The 25,822-nt window shown below is 45.1% G+C and overlaps 1 protein-coding gene across 13 annotated transcripts in view; it reads left to right on the plus strand.

Moving 5' to 3' along the window:
- Positions 1–1,997: 1,997 nt before the first annotated feature.
- Positions 1,998–25,822, plus strand: part of kis (chromodomain helicase DNA binding protein kismet) — a 209,878-nt gene continuing 186,053 nt past the window's right edge. For 5 of the 13 annotated variants that reach the window (XM_075673528.1, XM_075673533.1, XM_075673535.1 and 2 more), the window contains exons 1-3: positions 2,258–2,439; positions 19,915–21,667; positions 25,031–25,339. In XM_075673528.1, the coding sequence (XP_075529643.1) occupies positions 20,018–21,667; positions 25,031–25,339 (1,959 nt within the window). In that variant the 5' untranslated portion in view covers positions 2,258–2,439; positions 19,915–20,017. The other 8 variants (XM_075673536.1, XM_075673539.1, XM_075673537.1 and 5 more) reach the window with 5 other exon arrangements.

Consider the following 25,822-nt stretch of genomic DNA (forward strand, 5'->3'; position numbering starts at 1 on the left):
GCAATAGCCTTGATGCTAGCCTGTGTGGGCCATAAAGGACCAGAAAAGGACCAGAAAACACTAGTCATAAAATGTGTATGCAAACATCTACAAAGGCTCAGTGCAGCAGTAACATTTTCAGTGCAGCTGTAATTGTTGCAGTGTATGTAGCAAAATAGAAACATATTAGTGCAGTGTATTGTCTTCAATAATGACTTCAGGCTAAAAGAATTGTTTTGGCACATACCTTTCTATTTACAAAGTTGCAAACTGCGTCCTGAAAGGGTCCCAACCAGGACCTTTCGAAAGAGGAATCAAGTTCTAGTTGATGTGGTAAGCCCCCCTTTTTTTTCACTAGGCCAGCGCTTCAGAGCTAAGAAGCATGTAACTCTCAGCATTTTTAATCTTCAATTTGTAAAAACAGTATATATATATATATATATGTTCACAACGAAATCATTGGCTACTTGGCTACAAATATCGCTTGCCCATAAATAAGGAGCTATATCGTTATTGCCGTTGCTTGGCACATTCAGATGCAGAGATTCATGGATGCCAGAACTCCCGTGGATAAGGTCGGGTCCATTGACCATTTAACATGAACATGGAACATTAAATGTGACCATTTAACATGAACGAACCATACAGGGAAAATGTCTGCAAATGCACTAAGCCAACATTTTTGTTTGTTGCTATGTAGTCTTTTTTTTTTTCAAGTTTCAGCATAATCGGTTCGAAATTTTGGTGGTAATATTATGGCTAAGTAAGCCCTACATATTTCATGTTGACCCAATTGGACGTAATGTGTGTGAGGGCATTTGCAGGTGTGTATATATAGATATATATATCTGTATAAATAATCATGTACTACAAAACATTTGTTCATGCTAATGCATTCTCCATTGTCATGAAATGCAAGCTGGCTTTGACGAACAGCTTATACGGAAGAAATGACGAAATGCACCTGGTCTCTTTGCCTCAAGGTATAGCCCTGAATTAGCACATTTTGGAAGCATGTGGATTAGCGCGACACCAGCAATACAGAACCTCATATGCACAACTTCAGGTAATCTTGCAGCTTTCATGTTGTCCACACTGCGCAATCGCAGGCTACGGTATTTTTTTAAGGCTACGGTATCAATTGTAAGGTGCAGATTTTGATATGGTGCTACTGTGACAGATCTAGACCTGGCTACCTCTAGCTTACTGCAATAAATGATAAGCGCTGACTTAACAGAATTCTATGGTGGTCTTACTGAAAGGCTCTTTGCTGGTTGCTGGATGGCACCGCAAAAATTTTAAAGGTGGCAATCAGCCACACCGTGGTCTGCGGCAGTTTTGACATCAAAGTATAATGGGCGTTAAAAGGAATGATACCAAAGGTATCATTCCGACTAAGAAAATGTCGAGCTAGGTCCAAGCGTGCGATTATTCGTACTGTAGGCAGGAAACCTCTGCTCTTCGACTTCGACGGCATCCAAAATCAAGATTTTCATACCGGAAACAGTTATTAGCAAGTTTAGCTCGGCTGGTAGGGACATCTTGGTAACACTGCGTTCAACAGCGCGACACAGGTGAAAGGACACGTCTTTTGGTTCTTCAGTTCCCGTTGTCGCGTTTTTTTTTTTTAAACCAAGAACAGTCACACAACAGGGAAGCCAACGGAAAAGACACAAAGCAATATTTATTTGCGTGCTGCTGTCTCTGGTACAATTTTCTAAAATCATAAGTTCGCCTCTCAGCAGGCGCCTGTTAATTACGCTCAAAAACCGAGTAGCAGACGTCTGGCACACAGTGACATTCAAATGAAAGAGAACGCTCGCAACAGCTCGCAATGGCCCAGATCCGACCTGGCAGGCTTCGCGATGTGACGGCACTAATGGACGACAATCCAACGCCGACAGGCTTTTTCGCTGGCCTCGTCGCAGATGCATTTTTTATATTAGACAGCCTTCGACGCCAGGTGCACACCGGCCGCGCTCATCACGTCGCCGCTACGACAGGGATCCCTAGTGTTCTTCTTGGGAAGCAGTGTTTTGGGGCATATTACATCCGGGAGTTTATGAAAATCTTCGACCTCTCATTGGCCGCAATGCCGGGGATAGAAAGAAAAACATAACTCTTTGCTTGCGACCGTCGTGTGAGCTTGTCTTTCATTGGGCGATCACCAATAAATGACAATTGTCATTTACTGGTTTCGTGCGTTCATTATGTGATTTGTGCGTGTCACTCTCAATAACTAAGACCGACAAGCCTTCAAATGTGAGTTTGCAGTGCTTTTAACTCGAATACGATACTTCCGCAAACAAAATCATTCTATAGTATTTCTGTGTCGACCAATCAGAGACGGCGGAACATGGCGTGCTAGTCCTAGCAAGATGTACAATGTAAGCGACCAAAGCGATTCAAACTTCACAAAAATCGCCTGCGAATGTAGTTTGTTTCACTAGAATTACGAAGGTAAGTGTTTCATTTGTTTCGCTAACTATGCCTGTGTAGACCGAGCACTCTCGATTGGTCGAAATTGCTCGGTATCTAGGTTTAATTGGAGGGTAAGTCCGAGCCGATTATCATTTGGCCAAAGTGATCATGAATTGGGTAGCTGAAGATGGGCCTAAAATGGCGTTCAAAGAAAACTTGTGGTCATTGTTCTCGTGCATTTATGGAAATAATTGCGCTGTAGCTGCGTCTTGTATTTGTCGCTCGTGAGCACTTGGCCTAGGAGAAAGGTGAGGAGGGGCGGCCAGGACCGCTTTGACGAAATGTCAGTGTGAACTCCCGTGGAGTCTTCGTTGTCAGTGTCGTGGTATCGAGCGAAAGCGGGAAAGGTCCGCGGACGCTGGTCGGCTTTGGACGAGCTCAAGCTCGCTAATGATCTCGTTAGGCTTAACACTAATCAGAGGTTGACCGCTGTGAATGCTGTGCCGATTCGTGCCTTGACGTGGACGCGTGCTGCGGTTTATGCACTGCTAGGAAGCGAGAATGCCGGACAGGGCTTCCCGTCGCTCGCTTCGCTTGGCTGCTGGATCACGTCTGGGAACACCTGACATATTTGCTCGCTTTGGAGGCATTCCAGCCGACGCATGGTCTGTCTGTTTGACTGATTGAATTTATACCTGTGTAATTGGGCCTACGATCGCGACATCGAAGTAAACCTGGGGCTGCAGTATGAACCCTCGTTGAGCAAGCCGCGCTAAGCCGCACTGTTGCTCCGTCTTGCTTGTTTCATTTTGTCCCCATATACTGAAGTAGAACGATCCTTCCGAACCCAGCGAGTTCAAGCAGTCGCGTCTTGATATTAACTGTTCTTTTTCCAGCAACTTTGCATATTTTCCGTGTGGCAGTAAGGACTTTACTGCTCTCAGCCGGTAATCATGCTCTGGTCCCTATCTTGTTCGCGGTGAAGCGAAAGGACAATATTTTTATAGTAGTTTTCCACACTTGACACATATATCTATAACGTCATGTAAAACGTTGTAAACCTGGTTGATTGCGTTTCCCTTTAATGCCATTATCGGGCCCCGATCGTTAGCCTACGTGCAGCTGCTTGTTGGCTTTCGCCAGCGCTCGTTGTTCACTAATGTGGCATATTTTGATTATAGCACGTTGGGTAAGGTTGCCGCATTCTCCTGGTCAGTTCATCTTTGTGCATTTATACACTCACTAATTTTGGGAGCCTTATACCTTGCTGCTAGCCGCCCGTAAGGGTGCCTAAGCGAGTTGTAATGCACCGTCAACGTAGATGTCTGTGAACAATGTATGAAAGTGCAAGGACTTCGACAATCTTTGCTAGTCGAGCTGATAAAATGTAATCGTTTCGGCCGATAATTTTGTCGCGCTGTTGCTGCCAATGCCCGCTCGGCTCGCTTGTGGCCATAAGCTGCATAGGATCGTTTAGAACTACCATTGCGAAGGGCAAATGCGTATTTACGCTTTCTGTACTGCAGCATCGCAGTTGCATTGCACATCCATACTTGCTCGCAGAGAGTTGGAATTGCTTGAAGGTATGCCTTGTTTAGTTTAAATACCGCATACGAAGTGTTGAGCTACTGCCCTTTGACAAGTGTGATTGATGAATATGCAATTTTAGAAAGTTTGTTTTTTGGTTGTGGTGTTAGGCTGCTAAGCACGAGGTCGCGGGATCGAATCCCGGCCACGGCGGCCACATTTCGATGGGGGCGAAATGCGAAAACACCCGTGTACTTTTAGGTGCACGTTAAAGAAGTGTGGTCGAAATTTCCGGAGTCCTCCACTACGGCGTGCCTCAAAATCAGAAAGTGGTTTTGGCATGTAAAACCCCATACTCTAAAGTTTGTTTTTGCGGCATTTTCTAAATTGCACCTACCTGGGTGTACAAAACTGTACTTTTGTAGCAAGGTGCACATTTGCAAGTGCTTAACTTGTACCTAATTTCAAAAAGTGCTGGATTTAAGATCAAGAATAGCTATTGACTAATTGACCTTATGGATGCTGCATACTTCTTGTTTCTTAACACAATATAACTCTGGTGTAGCTTTAAGCATAGCACTTGCTAAACTTATTGGCACCAGCTGGAGTTTAACAATGTTCTTTTGTGGGCTTTTTCTTTCTAAATAGAAAAATGGCGTTCTTTGAATGGAACTTGTTGGGGTTAGCTGTCAAGAAACGCATCCAAGTGCAAATGCTATACAGCTTTAATGTAATTAAAAAATTTTGAAATTGGAACTCTGAACACTAATCACTGTAGTGTAAAAATGTATGATAGCAGTTTAAATGGAATAGTCTTGAAAGCCTCTTGTTGAAGTTTGTAATGTGCATGCAAAAAAAAAAAAAAGGAAATGGCTAGAACGATGTGTTCTGTTGATAATTTTATAACAGGCATCACTTCATGAAAATTAAGCATGCAATAGTTGGGAAGCCAAGTGCACAATGTGTATATCTACCAATTTTTGGTGTGTTGTATGCCAGTTAGAATGTTGGTGAGGGAGAGTGACCATATGAAGAAAGGAAATGCATGAAACGATTGAAGCCACTTCAACCTTAGAAATTTCTTTCTCAAGCAGTATTTTTATGGTAATGTACATTTTGTGTTGTTCTCAGCACTTAAGTATGCATAAGGGAAGCCTGTTCATTGTACATGTTTAATTCTGAACTATATTAAGCATAGGATATTATTGCCTTCATGATCAAATATGGCGAACCAGCCATGATGGGTTTATTTGCAGTACTGGACTTGATTCAAAGTAACCCGCCGTGCGTGGTTGCTTAGTGGCTATGGTGTCGGGCTGCTAAGCGCGAGGTCGTGGGATCGAATCTCGGCCACGGCGGCTGCATTTCGATGGGGCGAAATGCGAAAACACTCATGTACTTAGATTTAGGTGCACGTTAAAGAACCCCAGGTGGTTGAAATTTCCGGAGTCCCACACTACGGCGTGCCTCGTAATCTGAAAGTGGTTTTGGCATGTAAAACCTCATGATTAAATTCTTTAAAATTTGATTCAAAGTAATGCAAAGATATGTTCGATTTGTCTGCACCACCTGAACCAGTTCACGAGGCGCTGCACCCTACCATTTGTTTCAGTGGTGCAGCAATGGCATCCGCTGAACCATGCCTTTCGTTTCAAAAGGTGCAGAGCTGGTTCATGATTTTGCTGCGTCCACTCCACTGTCGGTGCTGTCTTGGTGCAGACGTACAAGTGCGAAGTAGCAGCGTAGCAGACGGCGCAGAACACAGGCACGAGCGCTGTTAAAACCCAGCTTACGCACTTCTTATGGGTCTACTCAAGTGTGGTGTGTATTTACGCCCCAGTAGCCGATCATGCCTGCAGTGCAGGACCGCGTAAACATACGCATTCCGTGCATCTTAGTCGGACATAACGCCTGCACCGCATCTGCACTTTGGCATTCGTTTAGAGTGTCGCGCTGTGCCTGCATCGCAGAAATTAAGCTGCACAATTTCTGAACTTCTTGTGAACTGCCGTGTACTGGTTCACAGTGGTGCAGGCAAATCGATTGGACCTGCAAATTGCAAAAAAAAAAAGAAAAAAAAATTAACAGTGGGTTAACTTCTAAAGTCGAATGGTTTTGATCAGAACTGTTTTCAAAGCACTTGTTTCATTCTTTGGCAGTTGTTCACAGCTGCATCATAATTTGATATGCATGGAAAACAATGAATCTGCATCAAAACTGATGTTGCATGATAATTTTTTGTTATTAGGCTCAGTGAAGTGCAACAGTGGGACCTTTGTTCTGCATTATTGCACGTTTTCGCCAGTGTGTATAGCGAGAACTTTTGAAACTGCTGTTCAGGGTTAATTTTTGGAGATTCCTTTAGGTCCAAGGTATTTTTTGTACGTTGCAACACTTAAACACACAGCAATCATAAGTGCACAGAATTCATTTGTGCTTAACCTATGGTAGTGTGTGAGCACAGAAGCAACTACAGCACATGCTCTCATAAGCTAGATGCTCTATAAAGAGGGAATAGGTTATATCATTGTAATGTAGTTGCATTTTCTTTTGTGTAAATATTGCGGTTTAGAGTACCTTTTCTTGCTGAAGTGAATTAGCATATTTTTTCAGAGGTTACTATTATGGAAGCAGGACATTTAATAGCAGGTCCCAGAGCAGGTGCTGTGGCTGCAAAGTAGTTGCTTCATGCCCAACTATGTTAAATAGTGAACCACAAACATGGTACTGGCCATGAGAAAGAAATACAGGCTGAGAGAAATAAGTAGATAAAGAAAGTAACTTGATATTCATATATTGTCTTCCAAGTTGTTTAAATTGAATTGAGTAGATTACCACTGATATTTTATTTACAGCAGACACAAGTGAAAGACATTCGAGTAAGTGAACTGCATGCAAAACATGTGCTTGTTTGTACACGTGTTATAATGTTGAAATTGTTTTTTTACAAACCTCATTTGTGCAGAACAAACTAGATATTTCACTTAACATGATTGGTGCCAAAAGCCAGGTGGCAGACTCATGTTGTGCAGAAAACTATGCTAGTACATGACAAAAAAAAAAAACTGCATATGAATGGTGACTTGCATGATGACATTTATTCTGCGTGAGAGATGCTGTGTGTGTTGCCAAGCACAGAAGAGAATGTGCAGCTAACTTTAAAAATTTGTCTGCATTATGTTGACTGTTCTTCGTCCTGTACAATGTGCTCTCTCTTTCATTGCCTAAGTATGCACCGATGTGCCCAAATAGCACTTGACAGGCGATAGAATTTTGCAGTTAAAACAAATGTTTAACATTTACAGTAGTGCATGAACAAAAAGCTTCGAGATGGCTTCATTTTTGGAGTACTGTATGTTCAAATTTATGTTGGACATATGAGTCACTGTAGAGGAGGAACCCTCTCTATGTTGGACATGCAAAATGCAGCAGGCACCTCTGGCAATTACAAAGGTTGTCTCATAAGTCCTCTGCCTAAAGCAGAAAACTGCACACTGAGAGAGAGAGAGAGAGAAACAACTTCATGTAGTCGCCTGCAGAACGACACCATGAATAAATGGCGCCATGACGCGGGCCCTGACGTCTTCTCAGCGGGTGGTCTCTACTCAACTCCAGCATGTGTTACTCCCGCGGTCGGTCGCCCTGAGGGGCAACGTTCCGTCGTTTTTGCTCGGCCTTTGTCTTTCAAGAGCCGCCGAGACCTGCTGGACGGCCCAGGTTTGGCTTTCGTGGTCGTAGCATTCCGTCGCAGCCGCGAGTCGCGGCGGAATCATTGTACTTGTCGAAGCTTCGTCGGGGAACTTGGTGCAATGCCATAGGATGTGCCTCATGGTGGCCCTCTCCCGCTGGCACACGCGGCACACATCACTCACATATAATTTCGGGTATAGATGAGTCATTAACACTGGGGTGGGTAAGGAACCAATTTGCAATTGTCTGAACAGCACTGTCTCCGTTCAGTTCCACTGCCTGGCTCGAAGGACTTTCCCACCCCTGCACACTGAAATTTTTCTTTATGGCTGAGGGGTGCCTTCTATGGTCATGCCATAAAAATTTGTATGTGCATGGTGCACACGTTGGTTGCAAGGGCTGCCATTAGGTAGCGATGCACAGAGGCAAATGAGAAGGTTGTACTTCAAAGCTTATGCAGTGATTGAGTTCTTGTCCTGATGGGCTATCTACATCGGGGATCCATCAGGTTATGGTAGAAGCAATTTGAGAAAGGGTCTTTCCTGCAACCCAGTAAATAAGTGACTTGAGCAAGCATGAAAAAGCATCACAGATAATTACCATGTGCTAGGCTTTTGATGTAAGCACACTAGGAAATATCAGCCGCTTGCAAGATCATATGACGGCAGATAGCAACCGTTTGCCCAGACAACTTTGGAGCTGACAGTAATATTCAAAGACGACAGCTCAGTATGCACGAGGCACACAGCATCAAGAGATGGCCCTGGGTAATAACCTGCAAACTCCCTTGCATGGTATGTGACTGGTTGCACCACTTACAGCCCCAGGTTTATGTAAACCACTGTTAAAACAATTGAACCATCTTTGTGCTTCAGCATTGAGGATTGCCTTGTCTGTTCTATCATCAGGAAAAGTGATGAGAACAGTCTTCTGGTGTTCCTAGTGGTTGTGCTGTTCAGGAATTTCTTCTAGAGAGGGTAGTCCACCACAGAAGGAATGTTACGCATTCCTGATTAATGGTGTGCAGGATGCCATAAAGGCTCAGTGGCATGATGTACTTGAAAAAGGAGTCCTTCTCCAGTAGCACAATGTGCCTTCACATTGTGCTGCCATAGTGCTGAAGGCCATTCACCCCTGTGGCTTTCCGATTCCTGTGGCTCCTGTGCTACTTGAGCATGTAGACTGCCTCGCACCGAGCCAGTCATGGCACAGCTGCATCCGGGGGAAAAGGGGTCTTGTAGTTGAGCTGATGTCGAATGTTTGGGCCAATGAGGCAGCTCAGTGGAGGCAGCACTTTACCATGTCCTCTGCTTCTCCCATACCGCTTCCCCGGAATGGCTTGACAGGTGAAACTGGCAGGTACCTTTTCCTGTCCCTCTTTACCTTTTTACTTTCATCTCTACTTTGCTACCTGTCCTGCCCTGGTTTCTTCTTCTCAATCCAAATTTTCTTCGGGCTAGGGTTTACCTCATATGGAATAACCAATCTTTATTATAGCACAGTTATAGCGGGAATATGCAACTGGCATAACTTACATGTCATGCTGTGTCCTTATGTTGGATTCTGTGGTGTGTGGCTGGCTTTTTCTGCTTGAAAAGCACAATAAATGTAGGGGAGCTCTTTCCCCAAACTTCTTGTTTACCCCCAGGAAAGAGGATGCACCAACAGTTATTTTTAACATGTTGGCGTGAAGGGCCCCGTGTCGCAGAAAATCTGGTGTCGGCATCGGCGGAGTTGTCCCTGAGTGAAAATTTTCATATATATTTAGGTATATGTATATGCCACACCTTGCTATATGACATGCGGTTCTATCACACATGATCACGTATCACATATGACCATATGACATATGACACATAGATCTATCACATATGACACGCCATTCTATCACTAAAGTTGCTCATACCTTCCTTGTCTTAACATTTCTGAGAGTTATTCTTGGGAAGTTTGAGATTGACAGCCTACAAACAAATGTCATGAAACAAAACACTGACAGTTTATGTTAAATCTTTTCAGACTTAAATATTTGAAAGTATGAAACAATAACAGAAACCTGAAAATTATGTAATTTTTTAGCATGGCTCTGCACTACCTTCGGGATCTGCCCATGCAAGAGGCTGCATTTCTACTAGAAATATCGCCTTCATGCATAGCGTTCGCCACCAGTGTTTCCCAGCAAACATTACGCTTACATAAGCTGCAGTTGCCCGGAAAACTGAGAAGCAGTCAGGGGTATTTTAATGCTATCGCGTTCCACTAAAGGGTCTTATTTCATAAGATGACCTTATGCATGTCTCCGATGGAGAAATTATGGAAGATTGGAGCAACCATAATATGCTGAGGATAAAGAGAAGGCATGAAAACAAAGAAAACCTAAACCTCTTGCTCGAGCATGCAACCAGAATCTAATGAAACAGGTTGTGTAAAAACCCGTGTCGGGCCATAGGTGTCTAACTTTCAACATTGTTTTAAATGCCAGAGATCCTGCCATGGCTCTCAAAGTTGCCTTGCAAAGGTTACCTGTGCAAAATGTGGTGCACATGTTTATATAGTTGACAAATGTAAAGGCACATCACACTGTCAACTGGGACGGGACAATGGGCATGCTAACTTCTCGAGGTTGTGCCCAGTTTGAAAAAAGAAATAGTGGTTGGGCCATTTAAATATTTTTCCACTCGTGGGCTACCATAGCATGCAGCGGGATGTTAAATTTTTTTTGATGCTCCGCCCATCATGCTGCACACAATTTTGTCTGGCAGCTTTCTGGAAGCTCTGGCTGCTAGCAGACAAATTGACCGATGTGTGTGGCTGACTTTAGAGGCTCGGCGTATTGCATCAAGATGCACACAGTTAAAATCTTTATTGAAGTGCAATCATAGTGCTGTTATTCCTTCGATTTTTTTTTTCACAGTGCATAGTTTGTTGAGCATTTATGTACACCCCACTTGGCTCACATGTATCGAACAGTCACTTCATAGGTTTTTGTTTAGTGTTGTGCAGCACGGGCGTTGTTTTACCAAGCTTACCCCATCACCTCTTGCTTTTCGTTAGAGTTTGTGCATTGTGTGTACACCGCCTGCTGTTTGCTGCCATGCAAAAATATGTGCATTGTAATTGTCATTGGCTGCGTTTTGTACCTATTTTGTGGTGTCTGGCATTTATGCCCTCTGTATGCGTATTAAAATAAGGGTGCGGTGGGTCTCTTACTTTTGTTCCATTTCATCTTGCGCAGGTTCTAACTCCTGCTGCGTCATCTTTTTATGTTCAGCTATTTCTGGTGTTTCCTAGTATAGGATACATTTAAACTCTAAAGCTCACAAAATTGCTGCCTGGATTGCTGGTTTTGTAACTAACTTGTCAGCATTTAGTTACATAGTGGGAATTCAAAGCTTGACTGTATAGTTTTCATTCTCGAAAGCAACAGTGGACTAGTTACACCAGTGCGGCTGACCTGTTTTTATATGTCTCGTTTCCTGCACTGTTCACTATGTTGTATATAATGCATATAAATGCTGTGCACATGGCTTTGCTGTGATTTTGGTACATCCTCAACTGCCTTAGCTCTTGATTTAGCCCTAGGTGTCGAACTCTGTATAGCTGCAAACATGGCGTTCGCTGTTAATGTAGTTATCATTGAGTTAATTGTGTTCAGAAAGCAAGGCGAAGAGTGGTTGTGTAACTAAATTCATAGCTCGGGGTAACAGTGCAAATGAAATGCAAAAATGCTGAATTTAGGTGCATGGTTAAGAATCCCAGGTGGTCAACATTAATCCAGAGCTCTCTGCTACGGTGTCTCTCACAGCTCTCCCCCCCCCCCACCCCCCTCCCGGGTTTCTTTATTTAGGAGTTACCCCCCACAAATCAGTCAGAAGTGGAGGCGCTGATCGCCTCCTCTAAAAAAAGGGCCAGCTGATCTCTGTGCTTATGCCCAGTCTGCTGGCCCAGACGCCTCATACACTTCGATAAGAAGTTCACAGATGTTCAACCTTGGCACGTAAAGCCCCAGAATTCAATTCAACAGGGGTGCGATCGGAGATGGTTGTTCGGCGCGTTCGTTCGGTTACCGGCGCGCGCGATTGGCCTACTCCGCGCCGACGTCGCCAGCCGCGGGGCGCCGCCCCGTTTTTGGTGACGTCAAAATGACGACACGCTCCTGTCAATCATCCGCCCACCGAGCATTTCGTCCGAACGCGACGGGAGTTGAGAAGTTTGGAGCGATCATACGGCTTCGCATGGCGCGTCTGGTGGATTGGATTGGATCCAACAGGCGGCCTTTTCGGCTGCGATATGGCAGGTTTTAATCCAATTCATAGTTTAATTCTAGAAAATGGCGCTTCCGTTGGAAACTTAGCTTGTTGCGCTGGCTTTTCTAGAGGAAGGAGGAGAGCGGGTGGCGGTGCGAAACGCGTTTGAAGAGATGGCAGAAAGTGAATTCCGGCGTCGTTTTTGTTTCTCGAAACAAATAATTCGTTGGTTGTACAGAGAAATCGACAAGATCATCGGTGCCAGCGAGCCACTGGGATGTTGTCGCTGCCTCTTGAAAAGTGCGCCACTCTTCCCGTCGTTTTTTTTTTCTTTTTCCTTGTCGCTGTGCGCGACACCACCTAGGGACGACGCAAAGAACCTAATAGTTATAAATTGCAGTAGTCACACGTACTACTATTTGAAAATGTGTTTGGGCTTGAGAAGAAAAAAATACATTTCTTTAGATAAAGATTTAATTCACTTGGAAGACGAGAAACATTTGGTTTTGTAGTACACTGTTTGCAAGCAGACGACAAACGACGCAAGTAAACTTCCGGGGAGGTCACCGCTTCCTGATTGGCTGCTCTCTCTGCCCCGCTGTCACAAATTTTGCATACTGCAACTCTGTGACGTTGCAGCAACTGAACAGAACGCGTATCGAACAAAATATCTCCGATCGCGCCCCAGATGTTCAATGAGCACATTTGAGTAGGTGATGGACTTGATACCAAGCACTTTGGCATTGATGATGCCGAAGGACCGCTCTCAAGTGTGGAGTGGAAAAACTCTTTAGGGACAGGACTGAGAAAAGGACCCTACTTTAGCTTTGATCAACACTGAGCATATCCTTTTTTTATGCATCTCTACATCATGGCAAGATAAAATTCAATTGGATGCTAAGGGGCTTTGTAATCTTGAGATCAGTGGGCTTCTGAATGATCTTCAGCCCCCCACCCCCCCCCCCCAAAAAAAAAAAAAAAAAAGAAAAAGGAACTGATTGCGTACAAACACACACTTGTGCGCTTCTGCTGGTTTGGAAGTTTAGGAGCAAATGAGTGGGGGAAGATATCCAACTCACATGATTGATCAGAAGATGCAGTGAGGTAGCCTCACTGCCTCTCCATTTTGTGCAGTATTGTGGTAATGAAGTGTGGGCATTGAGCTTGGCAGATATAAATTCAAGGAAAAATAAACGTACTTAATCAGTACTTATGCTTTCTTTTGCGAATAACTAAAAGATAATTTTGAATTATGCCTTGAATTGACGTAATAGTTCTTGGAAACCCGCAAGGTGGAGAGAAGTAATTAATAAAGGGAAAATTGGACATCTACCTGTTAGTAGCAATTGCTACAAAGGAAACCCATACGGCTCGAAAGAAAGGCCTCGCAATTGAAGAAAAATTCATCCTGGTCCAGGACGAATTTTTGATATATATATATATATGTGAATTGTTACTTTTCTGCTTGTAGTGTTGTAAGAAACAGCACTGTGGAAAGTTGTACCCCTACTCATTTTCACTGCGAGACAGTTTGGTGGTTTTGCACTTCTGCTAAAAAACAGCAAATGACACCAACAGAATATAAGTCATGTCGGCAACTAAAATATCAGCCAGGCAGCTCTTTTGTATAGAAGTGGCTCTGTGTCATCAAATATTGCAATGTAGTTCAGTGTTCTCAAGGTGTGAGCTCTGACCTTAGAAGATGGCAGCTTGATGCATAATACTTATAGCAATAGTGGGAATAGGAGCAGCAGCAGTTGCAACAGCAAGAAATGCAATAGATTTAAAAGAGCTCTAAAGCCAAGCAAAACAAATAGTTGAAGACTAACCACCTGGTAGACTTGATCTGTCATTAAAGCTTTTTAAAAATATGTAGAAAAAAATTATTTCATATATTCCAGCACACAAACTCTGCAAAATTGTGGAGCTTGTGCTGCAGTCTGCTTTGGTTAAAGGTAGCAAGCTGACCCCCACTCATGTGACCACAAGAAACCTCATTCTAGAGATTCTATCCATGATCATGAAGAAGCAGCCAGAATGAGGAGTGAGATCACATTCCACTGTCAGTGAAAGCTGTTAACTTCATTTCTGGTTGTGCTTAATGAAGCGAAGTTCTATTTTTAATGAGCTATTAACTTTGTCAGGTGTTCTCAAAATCTTTGATGTCTCAGTGGTATTGTGTTTTCGCATCTTCCTGCATACCATCTTCCTGCACTTAAGTCATCTATTCCCTTACCCATTTCGTTAGGCTTGTTAGTGAGGCATTTATTTACAAATACATACAGAACAAAGTTGAGAAAGGCAATACTAGACATGATACAAACCTTTGCTCTGTCACTGTTGTAACCCGTCTTATTCTCGGTTCTGTCCTTGTATGTTCATGCTGTATGGACTTGCACCTATTTGCTTTTTCAGGAGGGCATAATATACCACTATTACTTAACTTTAAAGTGGCCCTGAACCACATTTTATTGAAGTTGAGAAATGCATTTGTAGGCAAATTAGACTATTTCAGAAATACTATGCCACAAAAAGTTCAATGCATTCCGCAGAAGTGGAGTTATGGGCAATCAAATGTTCGCAGTGTTTCCCCTCCTTCAATGATTTGCGCTGCGAAGACTATGGCAGAGCAGGGTGGGCCCACAACACTCCGCTTACTGAACGTCACCCTGGCACGCTGTTCAAACGTGATTTTGGATGTTCGCATAGACGCCACTATTTTAGATTTTGGTGCCTGTGATGCGCCAATTGTGGTTGGCCTCAGCGATCCACAGCGTGCTCAGCCAGTGGAGTCGTCATGGCATCCCGTGGCAGCCGCGGTATCTACGCTATGTAGCAGACCGCAAGTATATGCGCCTTCAGCGTTTGTGTTGTGCACAACAGGGCTAGAGTGCGCACTTGTGCTCATATGCGCTTGTATGGCTGTGCTACCTGATGTGAAGCGACTTTGTCCGGCACCAGCTTGACCGATGAATAGTAGCCACATCCAACTTGCGCAGTTCAATGCGCTATTAGTGAGTTTTAGGTTAGGGGACGCAAGCGGCTTGCGTACGCAAGAACTAGAGGCCACGGTACTGCGCATGCGCAGACCCCTAAGTTTGGGTCTGTGCATCCGCAGTACCATTGCCCTTAGTTCTGCCTATGCAAGCTGCTTGCATCCCTTAACCTAAAACTCTATTAATGGCTCTTTACGAAACAAAGTCTGCCAAGGTGTCTAACCAGTTGCAGGCAGTAGTGAGTGTGCATGTGGTCTGACCTTTATTCTCGCATAGGTCAAGGCTATGGTTCAAGTTGGAATTAGCGAGACCCAATGGCTATGACACTGATAAGGAGGTGGCCAAAGTTTAGTTCCTGTGTGGGTGGCCGCGGCTCAGCGTGAACAGAGGATAGTCGGCTTCTTTTCGGAAGTATGCAATTCCTATAGAAATTTGAAAGCAGATTTTCGTTTACTTCAGCCTTTTTATTAAACTGCGTCAATAAATATACGCAGTAACACAGGAAGAAGTGCACTGAACGAAATACCCTTCTTATTGATGTCAGCTATTGGCCATTAGCAGCCACATATAGGAATCTGCTATATTACGAAATAAACTGTTCATAAAAGACTGAGGAACAGGCATTTTTTGAAAAGAGGGTGTTTGAGCAAAAGGTGACGTTGCGCTGTGCTTGTGAAATCCATGCGCAGCACGTGACTGCAAAATTTGGCCGAGATGTTCACAGGGGCGTATGCTATCTGTGCTCTGTGTTTTTTCACCAAGCCTGAGGGGTGGTTCACAGCCCCTTTAAAATTCCAATCTCTGTTCCTTTTATGTGTACATGCGTGTTCAGTGCACCTCTTTATGGGGTCTCTAAGCTAGTGGTGTGAAGTAGGTGGCTGTAGGTGGCATGTGGCATGTTTTGGACGCAAACAGCACTATAAACAAGATACAGAACTAGATGACGCAAGACACTGTGCAGTGTCCAGTGTCCTTTTGTTCTGTCTCTTGTTTTTAGCGCTGTTTGCTTCCATAACATACACCAGCTAGCTCACCCATTTGCATTTGTGGCATGACCATGTAGGAATGACGAGCTATGAAAAGACATCTGGGACGTGGGTTGCCCAAAATTATTCTGTCACTCATGCAGCACTGTGCGTTGACCTTCTGGAGGAGTGCATTACATGGTTCCCAGCCGAGACGCACTGTTGAAATGTTTGGGGCAGCTTCTAGGTGACACTGGGTCATTGGTACTTGGAATGTGACAGTTAGTGCTACTGTACACAGGCAAGTGGGAATGAGGTGTTTCGTAGGCTTGCTTCAGGTGGTTGAGGCTGACGGGTTCTTTGTGGCCATTCTGCAATATGGTAGCTGATTTTGATTTGGCTGTATAGGTGAGGATGTAAAATGGCCCATGGTGAACTTGTGTCCAAGGGTTGCTTTTACAGAGTCCTGTATAAGAAAAAATTGGCAGACTAAGCCTAGTGGATTGCGAAAGCAATCTTCTGTTCAGGTTGTAGAGTTCCATATTGCTCATCAAACGTGTAGATGCAGTCTCATCGCCATTTAAAGCATCCATAAGGCTTGCTGTCGAACGATCAGGTGTCGCCAAAGTCGCATCAGCATTGAGCGCATGCATCATACTTTTGGATGCACCCAGATCAAGAGATGTTGAATGCATTCACCTGGCTGCATAATATGCACGCCGTTTAGGTAAACGCTGTTCCCGCTCTTCATCCGTTTTTTCCGCACGCCGCCACTTCTTAGCTGCAGCACATCGTTGCAGCTTCACCTTATACACATCATCCGACATACCGTGGAGGATTCGCTGGGACGACTGCGACGAGCCGAGTTGGGGGGCCGCTTTTCCACAGCTGGCATGACGTCACGTAGAGCGAGCACCTTCCCCACGGCTGCGACGCGTGGAGGATTCGCTGGGACGATCGCGACGAGCCGAGTTGGGGCCTCGCTTTTCCACAGCTGGTATGACGTCACACATAGGTCACGCTAAAGGTCAATGGTGGATTCTCCGGGACGACGGCCAAGAGCGGAAGCCTCGAGCAGTATTGCTTTCGCAATAAAACATGAGTAGCTGTAGCTGGCACAACATTCAAAGTGCATGACTTTGGCAGTGGTAGAAGTCACGAAAACGTGTGCCACGGTACCAGATTGACAGCCACAAAATGGAGTTCGTGTGTGGCAATCAATGATGATATTGTAGCAAATGCCATATGTCCCAGGGACTTGCAACTATGGATGGCTTTCGTGAAAGGTAGCAAGCTGACTACTACTTGTGTGACCACAAGAAACCTCATTCTAGAGATTCGGTCCATGACCATGAAGAAGCATCCAGAATGAGGAGTGAGGTCACATTCCACCATCAGTGACCTTGCCTTGTTTTCGGGGCCAAGCTGCATCAGGTTGTGAATTTGTGTGTTTGGCTTAAACATATGCGATGTCAGCATAGTTGCTAGGTGCTTGTACAGCACCAGGGGTCACATGGTGGGGATGAGCAGAAACAATGTGTGTGTGTTGTTAGTAAGAGGATGCATTGAAAATGGAGATTGCAATGGCAAGCTCCTCAATGTGGGCTTCTTACTGTGAGAGGGTTTAGGGCTCTGGTGATATGGAGACGGGCAGTTGGCTAAGGAGAGGCCATGTCATAGTGCAGCCAGTGCTGCGAGACAGTTGAGGGACATGTCTACAGAAGCCAAGGTGACAGATGAACAGAAGCAGTTGCTGCTGTAACATATTCCTTCAGTAGCACACATCTGAATCTGACTTTGGTAAAATGCAAGAGCTGCCATATGCTGTGGAGCTACTGCAATGGCTGCTTTGAACTCCTACTTGAGAGCTCTGGCAGGAGACAGACAGTGTTGAATGCTCTTGTGTGGTCAAAGATCTCGAATGGCATTGTGTAGTCAAGACATTTTGGACCAGTGTCTCTGCTTGAGGTGCTGATACCCTGGTATGGCATGCCGCCCAATGGGTTGATGATTCCTGTCGTGCAGTTTTTCTGGCATTGGAGCCGTCGTATTGCCATGTTGGCTTCTGGCAGGTGGTTTGACTTTGTTGGGGCAGCTTGATTCACGGGTTCTAGTTTTGGCTCTCTTCATGTGGGCAATTGCATGTACAGCATGGCTGCATGGACAGATTGAATCTGGTGCTGACAGGAAAAATCATCTATGCAGCGGCGGACCATACACAAACCAAGTAGTAATTACATACTTTCTAACTTTCCCAATTTGTCTGGGAGACTCCCGAATTTCGACTAATCGTCCCGATTTTATGGACACAGCCACAGATCTCCCGAAAAATTGCCCCACCCCCACCGCGAAAAAATAACCCCAAACTGCATCATGCAGCATAGCTGCATCATAATTGCCATTATGCGTTAGGTAGCCAGCCGAAGTCTGGTGTAAATTCAAGCTATTTACACATAGACAATGTAGACATAACTCAATTATCTTCAGGTCGAGACCTGCGTTTGAGTGCGCATGAGGCGAAAGTCTAATATGCGTTGCATAATGGCCGGTTCCCTTAAATCAGCTTTGCTGCAGTACAGTTGTGCTCCGCGGTAAAGCATATTAAGATTGAAAAGGGGCCACTGGCATGCGACATGGTATGTGTTCCTAATTATACACACTTGAAGGTGCCAGCTTCAGTTGCAGTACAAACGCCGACACATATCTCGATCTGCATCAGTGTGGGTCTAGGTGTGTGGGTGTGGGTACAAGACAGATCTGCATAACAGTGTGGGTAGAATTTATTGAGACAGACAAGATTTGGAAAAGTTGCAGTTTGTAACTGGCGTAATGACACTGCTTCCTCCCGCAAGAAGGTTGGCGGTGGTGCGGCGTGAGTGCGACGAATGCGTGTTTAATGACGGAGTATGTCTTTGTAACTGAGCAAGGGATCCCCGCACTCTGAACTAGTCGCCTCACCATGCCGAGTCGCATGAATTGGTAAATCACTGCAGATTTCTCTTTGAATTTCATACCTACTCCCCAGTGCCAATTCAATTTAAATAATGTCTAAAATGCATGACGCTACAGGGGCAACCATGAAAATTCGAATGTGGCTGCTTTATTGTAATTGAGTTACTTTATTTCCGAAGTTTTGAATCCGAATGAGATTGCTTGTGCTATTTGATTCATATCCCATTTGATGATATCAAATTTGATTTGGCTGTATATTGTGTTTGGTCCGATACATAGTGCCTGAAAAAGGCAAACGTCCATGCAAATGATATTTGTGCAGTGGTAGCTTCACGTGTTGTTGTTTGTTGGCTGCTATGCCAACTCGCCAGTAATGCTTAACTTTACGTGAAACATCTGCTGTGAATGAAGGGAAGAATATAAAAGAGAGCAAAGGGAAAAGTAATGTGGTTAACAAAAGACAACTACTTCCTGCTGCGGGATAGATCATTGCTGTGCAGAAGAAGGTGTTGCATATTTTTAATGTTGAAGAAAAATATTGAAGTCTCGTTTTCTTGATGGAGCCCACAATGTTTTGCACTTATAATTGGATGTTCACTGGTGTTATTGTTCGTTCCTTTTTTTTGTGTGTCAAAATAGCATAGAATATATCGGATAACAAAATTTTATTGCTCATAAGACTGTGTGTAGTTGCCATGTTTTGCTATTTTATTATAACACAAATTTAGTAACCTATTACATTTATACATTCATGCTATACTTGAGGATTTTTTCTCGTTTATCTTTGAGATTTGAAGCCAGTCATTGCAAATATTCATTTTTAAAATTTCAATTATTGAACCCCTGGCTTTGAACACCCCTTGCTTTGATTCATGTTTTGATGCTGACTAAAACTAAAAGTTTGTTTTAGGACGAGAGGCATACAGTAGACTTGGTGTTTGAAATTATTTAGCACCTTTCAGTGTTATTGGAATCAGCCTCATCTTCACGGAACCAGTATCATTTTTTAATTATAATTTTGAGTGGGGAGGCATATACTTACCTTAAACTGTGTAAATGGAAGGTATTGTTTGGTGCTGTTGGTAGTTTCAGGTTGGCAGTCTTGCAAACAGCGGTAACCATGTGTTCTGCCTCTTTCAGGGCCCCATATGAGTCCTGGGGGTGAAGCATGCCAGGCCTTGGCTCCAGATGGTGGCTGGGAGCAGCGCTGGTGATATGAGAGGGTGACCAGCCACGGTGCCTTATGGCCGAATACCAGCTCCTGGGCGGGGATGGCTATGGCCAGGGCATGGAGGATGGCTCGGGCTCCTTAGCGGGCTACGGGGCAGCTTCCCAGGACCTGGTCTCCCCCTTGATGGTGGCCAACCCAATGGGGAGCAGTGCACCAAGTACCAGCCAGATGGCACCCTATGGTCAGATGCACCCAGGCTACCCGCAGCCAGCTGACCAGAAGATGCACTATGGGGCCTACAGTGCTGGCCACGTGGCACCTGAGTATGGCACACGAGTGCATCCCATGGGGGAGCAGCAGTCTGCGATGATGGGTGGCTATTCGCAACAGTCCATGGCTGGGCAGCGCATGCAAACTTCTGACCAGTACCCCTATGGCACTATGGGAGCCACACAGCACTCTCAAGACATGTGGAGAGGACATTACATGAACTCTGGAACTGGCTACCAGCAGCAGCTCACAACTGATATGGGTGCTCAGCACACTATGGCTGCAGGTGTCGGCAGCCAGCATCACAGGACTGGCCAGGGTCAGTATGGTCCAAGTCAGGACTATACACTGCACACACCACAGCAACATGGCTCTCCACAAAGGCCCTCTTATGGTACACAGGGCAATGGCCCCCATGTGGCACAGCTGGCAAACAAGGCAGCAGCAACCACAACAACACACATGGCAGATCAGGCCATGGCATCATATCCGCAAACAACTTATCCATCAGCTCAAGCAGGAACCAGTAGAGCCACATATGGCACTGCGGGTACGATAAGCCACTCTGCAGTGGGCCAGAGTTTGCCCCAGGCAAGGACGCTTCAGCGTCCTGGAGGTTATGCCACCAGTGGCAGCAGCAACCAGGCACCACTGCCTCAGGGCAGCCCTGCTCGTATGCAGCAATACCCACAGTCAGCATATTCGCCAGGGCACCCTTTTCCTGCTTCTGATGCCACCAGTCCATCGCACCTCTCTCCATACCCCACACAAGCACCCAACAGCCCACAGTATCGAGGCTCTTATCCTTCGCCACGTCGCCCCACTACAACGCCGCCGGCAGGATCCCCTAGTGTTGTGACCAGCCAGCAGTCGTCCTCGCAGGGCAGCTACCCAAGCCCAGGGGCCACTCACCTTTCTAGTCCTGGGCAGGTGCTGTCCCCGGGCAGTGGGGCCACTGCCTCAGCTGCCCCTGTGGCATCCAGCAGTCTTCAGCAGCTCGAGCAAATGGTGATGCCTCACATGGCTACTGCTAAGCCGCCTTCTGCCACCACTAGTTCAACAGGCAGTTATTACGGTGGAGCAGTGCAGCAGTCGTATGGGCCGGCTCAGACACAGCAAGGCTTGGGTTATGGAGGAATGCCTTCAACTGCCCAACACCATGCATATCCAGGCCCAAATCTTATGACTCGCGCTCGGCCACTCGCGGGTGCACCGGAGGCCTCATCATTTGGCACAAGTGAAGTGGGACCTATGACTGCCAATTCGTCTTTGCCTGCACGCAGTGATTACCCTATGGGTGCTGCAGGTCCAGCACGAACAGCACCTGTGTCACCAGCCTCATATGCTGCCTATCCACAGCAGCAGCCTGTCTCCTCTCTTGGCTATGAGCAGGCACAGCAGCAACTGCAACACTTGTACAGTGTGCCTCAGACAGCCCAGACGCAGAAACGGGTAAGCTTTTAGTGCAGGTTGACTCATCAGTGCACTCATTAACACTTCAATTTGTGAACAGTGAGTGCATGTGGGATGAGTGCCAATGAGAGTGCTGTGTTAATATGCATTGTTCATTTCATCAATTGGTGCAGACACTTGCTTCAGAGCTCTGAATGTAAAAGCATCCAATTGTTCTGTGAGTGAAAGCGCTGGGGAGAGAGCACTCCTAATGTGGCAGTGCCAGCACCACCTGTGGCAGCGAATTGAGGAATGGGAAGCAGATCACAGTTTGGAGAAGGCACAGGGTGTACCATATGATCAACATGTTTTGCCGTAGTTTTTCAAACTGTTTCAATTCTGAAGTGATTTTATGAACTTTGAACATCAATAGACAGCTGCCTACACAACTGCTTGCATGTTTACGAGACCACTGTGCACAGATAAGTTACATATAGCACCGTCAGGGAATCATCAGTGCAAACACAGCGTGACATGTTTGCATTTTGCTGCTTCTGTGTAAATTTTCGTTAGAGCGATTACTCGCTACGATAGCTCAGTGGCTAAGGTGTTGCTTGGCTGAGCATGAGGTGATGGATTCAATATTGGCTACAGCAGCTGCATTTTGGTAGGGGCAGCATGCAAAAACGCTTGTGTGCCGTGCATTGGTTGCATTAGAGTTCCCCACTATAGCATGCCTCAATATGAGATTGTGGTTTTAGCGCATGAAACCTTAGAATCTAATTTTTTATAGGGATGTTTATGCATTTTGCAGTGTCACATCATGCTTCAAGGCAAAATCTTTGCAGCCTTATTGCCTCTATATCTCGCCACGCCTATGTGTTAGCGCTGCCTTCTCTGGTACTAAGAATTTGTATAACAATCTGCCACAGCTGTTTAGAGCATGACACAAATTATTACATCAAATTGCCACGGGAAACGAAAAACAAGATAAGTACTACAAATAATTGACCTAGGCCTAAAGAATGTAGCATAAAATGCACGCACGGAGAAATTGAAATAATTGCTGTCATGTTTTCATGTTGCTGCTTGTGGAAGCTCAGTGGAAAGAGAAGCTTGTGATGTAAAGATGTGATTAACACTTTGATGTCTTTAGAAGACACTATTAAGACTGAAGCACATGAACACTGAGGCCACCATACATTTGCCAGTGAGCAATGGTTATTGGAGGCTTTTAGTGTTGGAAGTCTCTGAGGTGATGTTGGAAATCCATGAGACTATGACCCTCTTCTTGTATTTGCATAACTGCCTTTGCATCTCAGTACACCAGGAATATGTTCAGGCTTGGTGCGTCGAGACATACCTATGATAAAGACATCAGAGCCAAAAATATTTCCATTGCAGCCACATGAAAAACCTGTGACGATCTGAAAGCAGCAAGATGGTATATCAGTTGAGGTTTCGCATGTGACTATTCACAGAGGCACTGAGAGGGGATGGCGCTAGTTATACTTGAAAAAACAAATGCGCCGTCACATGCTTCCAAGGTTGTTAAATGAACTTGATGCATGCTGAATCAATTTACAAACTGGGAACTGTACAATTAAGGCTATTTTTGTCACGAAGAAATGATGAATTTTCTTCTTGTGAGTGAGAACTGGGAACATATTCTCGGGTGATCACTTTCGGCGATACTGCCGCCTTCGCGTGATGCAGTGCTTAACCAGCCAATTAGCTCATGCGGTTTTGCTCAACCAGCCAATAAGTGTGCACTAAAGGTGTTATCGCCGAAGGCGATCATCAGAGAATACGTCCCCTGTACACGTTACGTGAAGTTATATAATACTGTATAATACTGAATTTCATTGGTAGAATGGCATAAAGTAATGATGTATTTTATTGTCATGAATATGTGATGCTTTATCATCATACAATGGGTACAAAAACATTGTGGCAGAACCCATCTCACGATGACTTTTGATGGTAATGCGTTAGCATTGAATCAGTATAGCGACACTATGTATTGCCACCGTTGAAATGAGTTATGTATGAGGCATGTACTGCAGTGGGAGTCCTTTTGTGATTCCCTAAGAACACTCGGTGCCATCTAGAGTTGCCCCCATGAAGCCAGCGCATTCCCTCGAAAATGCATGGCTCGCCGGTGCGTGTAAATGCTCAGAAACGCGTTATGCAGCAACCATACTCCTCTCTCGCACTTCTTTCTGGACACGCTGTGCCATCTAGTGGCACTGTGGAGAAGTCTGTATGTGGCATCCGGGAGAAGAAACTTGGTGCGCCGGTGCCTGCGAACACTGATAATTGTTCCCTTGCTTGACCGCACACTCAGTGGCACATACCCATTGACCAAAGTAGACGAGAGGCTGAATGAAGAGTGACACATACCCAGTGAATTTGTGGCACAGTCTGCTAATGATGCGTTGAGTTGCTGTCCTTGAGGAACATTTGTGACGTGGGCTTGTTTCCACTCGAGAGACCAGCACAGACCGAGTGGCACATACCCAGTACTCCAAGATGGCGTCAAAGAGTTTCTTCGAGCAGCAGTACCTACCCAGTCCCGCGCCTATAGTGACCCATGTCGGTGTGAAAGAGGTTTGTTGAAGGGTGGCACGCAGTTCACACTAACACATACTTCATGCTCCAAGTTGGTCCTATGATTGGTTTCGAACCCTGTTACCTCGGCACACCAGCTTGATGTGCTACCCATTCAACCACCACCCAGTGACCCAGGTAGGCGGGAAAATGGTTAGATGCAAACATATATAGACACAAACATACATAGATAGATACATAGATAGCCTCCAAAAAGTGCATGAAGTACTCAAAGAATGCTAACGCATTAAAATTATGTAAGCTACCTCCATGCTCTCACTGTCTGCCTTCTAAACAGTTGCTCAAAACGTCTTGCCTTCTACAAACACACATGCATGTGCGTGTATGCACGTATACACGCACCACTTATGGATCGAATAACAACGTTTTTTGATGATGGTGGATATGCAGGTTGTTCAGATTACAATGAATATTTTACTGAGACCATGTTCAATGTTTTGTTCACATGAATTCATTTCGTAACCACTTGATCAGTTGAGCTGATAGCAGCGTTGCTAATGTTTATTGCTAAAAAATTTTACTTGCAAAAAGTTTCAGCCTAAAACCATAGCAGAAGGCGCTGGTTATGTGGTGTTGTCGGTGCTCTTGTTGTCTGCCTCGCATGCCATAGGAAAAATTTCTGCCATTGGTGACTCTTTTCCGTGCGCTGTCTTGTGCCGTGCAGCAGATACACGGAGCCCTTACCTGAATAAATTCAACATGTGTTTGTGTATGTGAGTGAGTGAGTGTCGCCTTAATATTTCCTGGTCTGGGTGCTGGACAGGGTGAGCTCATATATGTTTCATCTTTCAGATATCGGAGCTCCAGGAGAGGCTGCGCATTCTTCAGCAGCAGCAGCAACAGCAGCAGCAGCAACAGCAGCAGCAGTCTGCACTTCCTTCGGCTTCTGCATCAGCTGCCTCGGTGCCAGGAATGGGAGGTGCTTTGGGAAGCACGTTGGGTCCCATGGGTTCCCCATCTTCGTTGGGTGCATACCCTACGCAGTATTCTCAGGGAGCTGGCACTGGTGTGCCTACTGCATCTGCTCCATACACTCAGCCGAGGCAGCAAATGCCTCCAGCAGCTTCTGCACAGCAGCCTCAGCAGCTTCCTGCACAGCAGGTAAGAGGCAGCCGTATCCTTGGTAGTCCAAGAATAAGGTAGTCCAAATGATGTCAAAATGTTGGTAACCTACATCACATAAATCATATCTTCCATATAGAACAAGGTCACATTGCTGTAAAGTTTGTGTTATTCTAGGTTGTATTTCTTCTCAGTAGAAAACTATTCTTTTCAGCAGCTCTTGCATGACTGGGATTAATTTTTGCTGCTGCTTACCGAAAAGTTTTGGTATGTGTTATGTCGCAAAAATGACACTGTGTATATTGCTTTTGTTTTCACAATAATTTTATGACGAACACTTTAGAAAGATATGCCATTAACACGGCAGGTAATTTCTTGCTTTTTGCTTTGTCTCAATCAGGCGTTTCCAAACTGAGTTCTGTGGTTGGCAAGGTTCACCAAGTAGTTAAAATGAATTTGACTTATCCCCCTCCCAGGCTGTAGCTGGTAGGTGTGTTGCAGTGGCAACTGGAACCTGTGGCC

This window comes from Dermacentor variabilis, chromosome 1, assembly GCF_050947875.1.
Source record: "Dermacentor variabilis isolate Ectoservices chromosome 1, ASM5094787v1, whole genome shotgun sequence".
NCBI classification, from domain to species: domain Eukaryota; kingdom Metazoa; phylum Arthropoda; class Arachnida; order Ixodida; family Ixodidae; genus Dermacentor; species Dermacentor variabilis.